The sequence below is a fragment of the Crotalus tigris genome, unplaced genomic scaffold, assembly GCF_016545835.1.
Source record: "Crotalus tigris isolate CLP2741 ecotype Arizona unplaced genomic scaffold, ASM1654583v1 scf7180000024376.1991246, whole genome shotgun sequence".
Classification (NCBI taxonomy): domain Eukaryota; kingdom Metazoa; phylum Chordata; class Lepidosauria; order Squamata; family Viperidae; genus Crotalus; species Crotalus tigris.
The window spans coordinates 597,790-607,967 of NW_024100546.1; the positions used below are offsets into that span (position 1 = coordinate 597,790).

General features: G+C 37.3%; 1 protein-coding gene across 1 annotated transcript in view; it reads left to right on the forward strand.

Annotated features, from left to right (window-relative positions):
• Positions 1–9,877, forward strand: part of PKP4 (plakophilin 4) — a 67,098-nt gene extending 57,221 nt beyond the window's left edge. The window contains exons 13-18 of the mRNA XM_039328376.1: positions 24–219; positions 4,369–4,453; positions 4,582–4,699; positions 6,586–6,717; positions 7,025–7,098; positions 8,778–9,877. Coding sequence (XP_039184310.1) covers positions 24–219; positions 4,369–4,453; positions 4,582–4,699; positions 6,586–6,717; positions 7,025–7,098; positions 8,778–9,026 — 854 coding nt within the window. The 3' untranslated portion in view covers positions 9,027–9,877. The remainder of the gene's footprint in view (positions 1–23; positions 220–4,368; positions 4,454–4,581; positions 4,700–6,585; positions 6,718–7,024; positions 7,099–8,777) is intronic.
• The last annotated feature ends 301 nt before the right edge of the window (positions 9,878–10,178 follow it).

Consider the following 10,178-nt stretch of genomic DNA (forward strand, 5'->3'; position numbering starts at 1 on the left):
ATAATTCATTGCCTGCTTTTCAGGTAAATACGCTATGCGGGACTTGGTAAATCGCCTTCCAGGAGGCAGTGGGCCCAACATTCTCTCTGACGAAACAGTAGCAGCCATCTGCTGTGCTTTGCACGAGGTCACCAGTAAAAACATGGAAAATGCCAAAGCTTTGGCTGATACGGGAGGAATAGAAAAACTGGTGAACATAACCAAAGGAAGAGGGGACAGGTCAGTACCGGATGTTTGAATTTCTCCAATAGAAGCCTTCGGTAGCTTCTGAGAACAGGAATGTATCAAATTAAGGAAATAGCTGTTGATTTGGGGAACTTTGTTTCCGCACTGTCCGCTTATTAAATTCACTGACTAGCCTTATATGTGTTAGTTTGGGAGGAAATAGAGGAAACTTAGCGTCTTTCCTGTTTTCATTTTCATAAGGTCCACACAGTGCCTGCCACTCTCCTTGTTACGGAGCATTTATTTGTAAGCACTTTTCTTGCAAACTGCTTCAGGATTAAAAATTTCTGTAAATGCCAGTGATATTTATCGCTTTTCCAAGTTGATGCTGTACACCGGATCAAAGAAAATGTGGGTATATATGTGCTCACATATATATGTCTTTCTGTGTGTATTTGTTGGAACCTCCAGCCAAAGGCTGGTTGGAGTCATAAAAAGACAATGTCTGCCTGATCATTAAAAGGTGGCTATGTTGCAAAGCATGAAAAAGCTGCTGGGAATGTCTGCTGTGAAAGTGGAAAAAAAGAGAGAGCGAAATGAAGGATGCGATAATGAAGCATTAAATTGTGTTTGAAGTCTAGTCTCTTTTCTCTATCGCTATCTTTCTTGGTTTACTCTCAGTGCCACTTAGGGATGATTTTTTAAATTAGATTAAATATGTAATTCTTATGCATATGTAAGGACACTGGGTCACCTGTACCAAAGGAATTCTTGCTCTCTACTTCTATACACACGAACAATTGTTACTGAGGTTGTGGGATTCTCCTAAATGAAATGAGGTGTGTGAAAAGACCTTGAATGTTTACAGAAGCACTTGCCAATCCAAGCCAGTGGCCCTAATATGACACATTTTTGTATTCAGTTTTGTTGCCGCATGCTAGTCAATACTGCCAGCCGACGCAATCTTGATTATTTAAAAATGTCAGTATATTTTTTTAGCCATTATATTTGTCAAAGTGCATAAAAGTACATTTCAGTTGAATTATCAAATTCCTAAAAGCTGCTTTGATGATATAGCAGTGATCCTTCAGATGCTGCATTAGTTATTTGCTTGTTTCCTGTTATTACTTGTAAAGCTTTATATGCATAGGTCTAGATTACCTTCAGGGCTTCCTACTTCAGACAGAATTACCAACTTTATTTGATTAACCTTTAAGAAGATGTCTAGGTGTCTCCTCCTCATCAGATTACAGGGAGTGGTGTGAAAGTAGGTTGTTTTTTTTTTTACAGTCGCTGTGTCTCTTTTGGCTCCAACACTCAAAAGAACTAAATCTTGGCCTGGCTCTTTAAGAATTATTTGGAGATCGTAAGATTGGTGCCTGGGATTGTTTCTTAAGTTGTATTATAGAATTTTTTTTAAATATTTTATTCTTATTACTAGGGCTTTGAATTCTGTTATTCTCATGTTCAGTGTCTTAGTGGTTCAGATTCTTTGGGGCAGAGCAGAATACAGTGTGAATGAATTAATGAATGAATGGCAATTAATAAAATAAAGGATATGAGGAAAATATAAATAAATAAATGGCACTGTGTGCATGTTCCAATCTCATAAGGTAAAATCAAACCCAGCAGGTTCAACAAAATAAAGGAGGAGAATGAAAGTGAAATTCTAGCTTCAGGAAAAGAAAAGTCATGTTTAGAGGTCATCATTGATAGAAAGCCTGATTTTCATAAACAATTAGACCAGTGTTTGTTAAATCTTTTGTAAGTAATCCCAAAGAAAAGTTTGAAAAATGCATGGATCTCCAGGTTAAAAGAACCTGGCCTACATGTTCATACAAAATACCATTTTTCACTGAATGATAATTATAGTTGCATTTGTGTGTGCCTTCCCGTCCACCCCATTTTAAAAGTCCCTTTTAATCAAATTTATTATGTACCAAAAAATTAAGTCAGTCAGTCATTTTATTTTGATCATGGACCTGCAAAAAATTTTTTTTGAAACAAAGGTATATATTTAACTTGTTAAATATCAATACAGCTCCAAAATTTTCAACATAACGATTTAAATTATTTTGTGCGGCGTATATCATATATATCAACTCTTAGCACAAACCTGCCCATTTTTCAACAGAACCCATCAAATTTCCCATTCCCATTCTACTTCTTGAGTTGCTATAGTCACAATCACAGTTCCATGTAGCACAGTACACCATGGATGCAGAGTGGGTAACTAAATGGATGCCTCTTCGGGGGGGGGGGATTACTATTTTAATAACAGTATCCATGTGCCACTTCTGAACTTCAGTGAATTCAGTTTTTATGTATTCCTATGAAGCAGCTGACTGGCAGGGAACGACACTGAGAGGTGGGGATTGAAGTGGTGTATTCTGCCCAGCCAGCTGGCTGATGGTGAATGCAGGGAGACTACAGTTGTCCTTGTGTGGCTCAATTCTGAGTCACAGACCCTAGTTTGAGAATCACTGCTTTCAGCTTATATGGAAGGAGCTGTTCAGAACTCACATCATGTAAGCCAAAACCTGCATCTTTAACTGAGTTTGTAAATGGATTGGTAACTAAGGCATTTTTAAATGAAGTATGATACATTCAAGCTTGTTTCTGCTAATGAATGTCGAGCCCTGTTGTTTTCATTTGGAATGGCTACATAGTCAAAGCTATGCATGGCAATCTCCACATTTTTTTTTTTTTTAAAAAAAGAAGCTTGCTGTGATCACATCCGGAAATACCCCAAATTTAAATAACACTGGATTTTGCATTTTGTGGACTCTAAAGCAATAAACACACAAATAAAAACACAAATGTTTATTAAGCAAAGCATAGCAAAAGGGTAACTTTAACTAAAAAACATAATATAGATAGAAAATATTCATAGGCAAGGGAACAAGACACTGCATCATCCAACAGAAAAGCGTAAATATAGAAAAGAATCTCATATCCCTTTAGTATCCCTCATCCTCATCGGGCATTTCCCAGATTATGCTCTCTAGCATTTAGCACCTTTCCTCATTAGATCGGTGGTGCTACAAGTCTATAAAGAGGTTCATTTCTTAGTGGTAATTTAATGAATATTTGTCTTCCCCTCTTTCTGAACCACTTAAATTAATTCTTCCTAGGTGCTCTTAACTATACCACAGCCATTCCATAAATAAAGAACACATCTGGATAGATCAAAAAACCCCACCTGTCCATGCCAGTCTAACTCCCTACACCAGGTGGTTTTGAAATATACATCACAGTATGCTGGCATAACTGCTACAAGGTGAAATACATGTATCATGCTACCCAAAAAGGATAGGCATATGAATTAAGTTCTCTGTTAACCTATCAACTCTTGGTTTACAGCCTTTATGCACTTCAGTCTCCTAAAAAGGAAGAGCCGTGCACATAGTAAAAGGGTGCATTTGGTTTTCTCCTCATCTTTTTTCCATGGGTACAGTCAAGGTCCTTTGCTATCTGGGCCATAACCTGTTTGTTTTATAGCAGTGGTTTTCAACCCTTTTAATGCCGTGACACCCCCCCCCAACCGGTCATAAGTCGAGGACTCCTCAACCGGTCGTAAGTCGAGGATTACTCAACTGGTGCAGCACCGTTTGCAGAATGGGGCTTTTGTCGGGCTCAGCAGGGCAGAGACAGCCTGGACAATTCCTATTGGCTTTTGAAAGCCAATAGAATTAGACCCTATTCAAGAGAGTCTATTCTATTGGCTTTCAAAAGCCAATAGAATAAAAGGGAGTAGCACAGCTAAGGAAAAGGGGAAAAAATGGCTGACTGCATTGTTTGGCGACCCCCGTGAAATGTTCGTTCGACCCCAAATGGGGTCCCGACCCACAGGTTGAGAACCACTGTTTTATAGGGATATGAGACTTCATTTCCAACTTATCCATTTATCTGTTCGTTGCTGATAGTTCATTTTGATCATAAAATACTGATGTTCTTTCAAGTGAATTATGGTTCACGTAAAGCAGAAGTTAATTTTCAGTCAAGGAATGTTGCTAGCAGATCCATGTTAATCTAATAGAACTTCTCACTTTCAGAGCTGCAGACTCTGCTTTCAGAGTTAGATTTTGGGGTTGCAAGAGGAAAATTCTGTTAAAGGAAACTATTTTAACGGTAACTTAGCACTGCATGCCAGCCATTGTGTAGTGTGTGTGCGTGCATGTCTGACACATCTTTTCTTCTTAGATCATCATTGAAGGTTGTCAAGGCAGCAGCCCAGGTGCTCAACACATTATGGCAATATCGTGACCTACGTAGCATTTATAAAAAGGTAATATATCAACTGTTTTTCTCACAAACATAATATTCTTTAAGATTCAATGCCGTAGTGAAGTCTGAACAATTTCTCTTAATTAAATGGAATTTATTTATTGTGACCTTCTTTTCCTTCTTCCACAGGATGGCTGGAATCAAAATCATTTTATTACTCCTGTGTCAACACTTGAGCGTGATAGATTCAAGTCACATCCCTCCTTGTCTACAGCAAATCAGCAGATGTCACCTATTATTCAATCTGGTCAGTCAATCACCTTTTTTGTATGTGCCAAACTTGATATTCATTAACCAAACAGGTTTTGCACACATCTTTTGAAACCTTAGAAAATTGTTCTCTGTCAGCCTCTCTTCTCCTATGCAGTTGAAGCTATCTTTCCTGACTTGATTTTGATATGACAAAATCAAGCAAGGCTAGCTTATAAACTTTTAATCAAAAGCTCTCCAAGGTGACTTCTAAAGCACACAATCAAAGAGAGAATACTTGAAGTTAAACCTTAACAGTATTCATACTGGAACGCTCAGATCAGAGAAAGAGTAAAAAATTAGTATTTGAATGGCCCTTGGTTCAATTTCTTGTCTCTATAGATGAGAAAGGGAAAAACTCTTGAATGAAACCCTCTCAGTTAACCCCCCATGAGTATTGACAATATTAAGCTCAACAGCCTAGAGGTCTAACTACAATTAATCAACTTTTCATTTTATTGGAAGCAGGAGAGGAACGAGTGCTTCCTTTCTCTGTATGCATAGTCCTGCCCCCAAGGACAGCAACATTTTCCTTCAAGCAGAGAGGCAACAGATAGTTTTAGCCCCCATACCCATCCACTTGCATTCCTGAATATTGTGCACCTGCATTCTACAGCTCTGCCATTCATTGCAGCCTCCCAGGTAGGACTTCTTTGACCAATCCTCACAGATACGTTATCGCACAGGATAAGGGAGGGCCAAGAAGAAGACGAAAAGAGACACACAGGAAGTTTTCTGCTGATCAGAAATCATGAATATATCAGGCAGGGGGCTGGTTCTTTGAAGTTCTGCAAATGTTAGAAATTCCAGTGTCCAAGCATATTGGTCTGTTCAGTTTCTTGCCAGCTGCCAAGATGTATGTGACTTCCAAAAGATGCTGCAAAACATATGTGGTATCAGATACACTGAATTGGAGATGAAAGAGTGGCAGAAATCAATGTTCCTTGATGTCCTTATCGTTGTCCAGCATTCAGATATGAATTTTATTCCTTCCTTTTTTTTTTTTTCCTGTCCACTGAAGTGGGAACTTCTTTTCAGGAGATATATGCCATTTTCCCCCTTGGAGCAGCAAGAGACCAAAAGAAGGCTGTGTTGCTTAAAGAAAACAATTACTTTGCACAAGTAGATATATTTTTGTGATAATGAAAAAGTATCAGCAAACATCCTCTAAAGATCCATAAAGTCAAAAGGTTCTTTGCTAGAAAATTGCTAATGCCTTTGTATACATTAGGAAATAGCCTTGCTTTTAAAGATGTTTGTTTGTTGTTATTTTGGTTTAATCATTTCTGTTCCACTACTTAGGAACTTAACTAATGTTTTAAAAGCCATGTATTTAATGTCTAATAAATGTCTATTTTACCTAGTTGCTGATTATATATTTTCAAATTTGTGTCCCATCATTATGTCCACGGTATTGCTACCACCTAATTTAATCTTTACAATAGCCTTGTGCAATTGGATAAGTGGAGAGCTAGAGATGGGCACATTGTCCAATAAACGACTGGAGTTGGAGTTTGAAGTTAACATTTTAACTGGATCATCATATTTCTAATCTTAACAGATTACTTGCTGCACTGAGTGCAAAGTCTCTCTTCCAGATCACAATTAATACTGGCAGATATACACTTGTCCTTTTTTGTCATTAGTCAAGCAGTTGATTATTATCAATCACTTGTATAGTTTCTGAATGGATCTGATACTCATCCCTTCTCGCTCTCTCTCTCTCTCTCTCTCTCTCTCTCCCTCTCCCTCTCTCCCTCCTTCCCTCTCTCTCTCTCCCCCTCTCCCTCTCTCTCCCCCTCCCTCCCTCTCTCTCTCTCTCTCTCTCTCTCTCTCTCTCTTTCTTGGTTTGGTCTGCTCTCTCTCCCGCCTTCTTTTCCTCAGTTGGCAGCACATCTTCCTCACCAGCACTCTTGGGAATTAGAGACCCTCATTCTGAATATGATAGGACCCAGTCTTCTATGCAATATTATAATAGCCAAGGCGATGGGATTGCACATAAAGACATCTATACTGGTAAGGGCCCAGTGAGATGAAACTGAAAGCAAGAATGTAAACTACTCTCTCTATTTAACCTCTTTGTTTATAAAAGTTCAGGGGTTGGGATGGGGGAAGCATACTGGAAGCAAGTTGAGGTTATATTTGCAAATCACCTATAAAATAGCTTCCAAAATAATGTATTGAGAGCCAGTGGAGCTTTTCTGATACCAGACCAGTTTATTTTTGACATTGATTGAAAAAGTTTGTTCTTCTTTCAATGAAGCATAAAATAATCAATTGGCATGAAATTTGGTTTTAATACAATACTGCTATTTACCTACAGGCTCTAGTAAACCTTCGCCAATTTATATCAGTTCCTATTCCTCACCAGCAAGGGACCAAAATCGGCGCCTACAGGTAAGGTGTGGAAGCTTATTCTAAAGATAATCAGTTTGTGTCCCAGTGTGGGTGCATTTTATGTTAATGGCATTGCAGTAATCTGAGGACATTAAACAGGGCATTATCCTGAGAAATCATGTAAAATTTTATGAAAAAAATATCTCTTCACCAAAAATGTCCGATAGCACAGGAATATAAATGTATTCCCTCTTCCCTCCAAGAAAAACTCTGGCCAATACTCATAGACACAACAAGGTCCTAAAAAGTCGTAACTATATTCCTTAAGAAATTTGTCTGACATTAGGTAACAGGAATACAAATAACACATAGACAAATTAAACAAAGGAGCCATGGGTATACCAAAATGGATTATGGAGCATCTTCACTGAAAGCACATATGCAATATTTGCACATCAGGTGGCCTATACATGAAAGATAATTTTTCCTACAGAGGCATAATTAATCATATCCTTAAAATGTGCCACCAGAAAAAGGGAAATTATAAAATCAATTGCACAACAAGATTTGCAATTAGTAAAGAATGAAAAATGACATAGAACCAAATCCTCAATACAGAAAAATGCCTTTAGCAGGAGGTTGATGAGATGCTAGTGTGTGAGCTTACTAATGAAACAGCTGAAGAAACAATAGGACACTTTGGTTTTCCATCATTATTCATAGTAATGAACTTTGTTCAAATGCAGGGCATAATTCTTACAATTTTGAATTTTCGTGAATTGTGGAAAAAGTACAAACTAATAATAGAAAAAAAGCAACTCTTCTCAGGGCGTAGTCAAAGATGGAAGTTTATAAAGAGGTGAATAATTTCTCTAAGGAGGACACTAGTTTGTGTATAGTGCCCAAACACAAATGCGCTAGAGAGAAAATAATGCATTTGCAGCATTCTAGCATTCTAGCAAACGAATAGGCAATGGAACAAGTATTGAATGGAAGACTGGAACTTTATTTTGAAGAAGAGATCAAGGCACTTCTGGGTTGAAAGGATTAACTCATGACATCACCATTGCCCCGGGGACTCCCAATTGGGGTTCCTTTCATGTCCCCGGCAGGAGATGGAGCAAAGGACGGGGGCTCAACCCTGCTCCGCAGCAGCACTCATGTCTCAAACATGAGCTTCTAACCTCCGGCCATGCCCTAACCACGTGAGCCACCATATTCCTCAGGAAAGTAATTTAGGTATGTTTTATTAAATAACAATGAAAGTGTCGATTGAAATGGACTACAGTTTCCTAAGAATAAATATCTCCTGATAGTTATTTGTATATTTACTAGGGAGGACAAAAAAATGAAAATACTGTTAATTAAAGACTAAAGCATGCATAATCACCATCATCTTCATACTTGATTAAGAAACTGTCTCTTGACTCCACAGATGCTTGGGCTCAAATACCAGATCAAAAGTATTATTTTATATACACACTGTACTTGTGAGCTAACTCATTATGCTGCAAATTATACAGGCTCATTGTTGGCCTTCTTGAAAGTGGATCTGAAAAAGGCTAATAAAAATAAACTGCACAAGATTTGATAAATATTATTTCTCACTGTAGAAATGTCATCACAGAACTCATTTCTCATACGACTAATTTACTGCTACTTCTATGCATGGAAATCTGTTATACAGTTCTAAGAAAGTGAATAATATTGCTTGTGCTTTTGTTTTATTTTCCAAATAGCATCAGCACTTATACTACAGTCAAGATGATTCCAACAGAAAGCATTATGATGCATATAGATTGTATTTGCAATCCCCACATAGTTACGAAGACCCATATTTTGATGATCGGGTTCACTTCCCAGCTTCTACAGATTACACAACACAGTATGGACTGAAATCAACCACAAACTATGTCGATTTCTATTCTACCAGACGACCTTCTTACAGAACAGAACAATATCCTGGGTCCCCTGATTCTTGGGTGTAGCATTCATAAATCATACAGTTTCAAACTTTGCTTGGGAAGAAATTGAGTAATGGATTCATTGTTTTGAGGGAGAAGTGTGAAAGTGAATTACAAAGAAGGAAAGAAGGAAGAGTTTTAATAATCAGGATGACGGGAGAAATTTGAAAGAGAGGAGGTTTGCTCTGTTTAGATTTTAGATCTCATTATTTGTAGTTCCTATAGTTCGGTGAAGGTGTGGGCAACGTGATGAAAGGTTTGAGAACTGAGGGAAATGGATTTGGGAAATGTGTAGATCAGATGAAATTACAAATGATTTTTTTTAAAAAAAATGTGAATAGAAGTCTTATTCTCATAGTTGTACAGAAAAAGATGCCCAGATGCCATTTTGTTTTACCGCTATTACTAAATGTCAAGATTGTATGCTATCATGTCTTGTAAATTTCTTTTTAGTTGTTGTAAATATGGAAATGCCACATTGGTTAGAAGTGCCATCATTTTAATGCCATGTGTCATTTTAAAACTGATTTCAAATATTGACAACTCTGGCCAGAGAAAGAGAAAACACATATGGAGTTGATTGTTATAAATAAATATCATTTGGTTTTTAAAACAAATAGTGTACTTTTGAAGCACAAACTTCAGTCAAAATATATCTGCACCTTTCTCATTCTTTGCCTCTTTCTCAGAAGACTTCACTGCCATTTTAATGCCTATGGGGGGGAAAATAAATATGGACATTTCAACCACGGAAAGTACTTCCCTTCTCATTCTTCTTTATTTTTCACATTTATTGTTAAAGATCAAGAGTTGTAAATGCTCACTGTTAGCTGTAAAAATGGATTTAAATATATGCATATGCAAAGTTTTTGGCATTTTTTTTCTGTTGTCCAGAATTATTTCTTATTTGTCGAAACACGAAACTATGTACTTTTTGGTCTTTTTTTTTATTTCCCAGCATCCATTATTTTTTGCTGTTCACAGTTCATTTTCTGTTCAAAAATACATGATACAGAATAAAAAAAAATCCTCTTTTTTTCTCTTTTATTCCCATAGTGTTTCCAATTGGCTCATATACCTCTTCCTACATTTTTTCCTTTCATTTAAGAGCATTATTTCCATTCACTTTTTTTAGGCTCATTAGGGCTCAGTGTTTAGACCCAATTCTAATTAGTT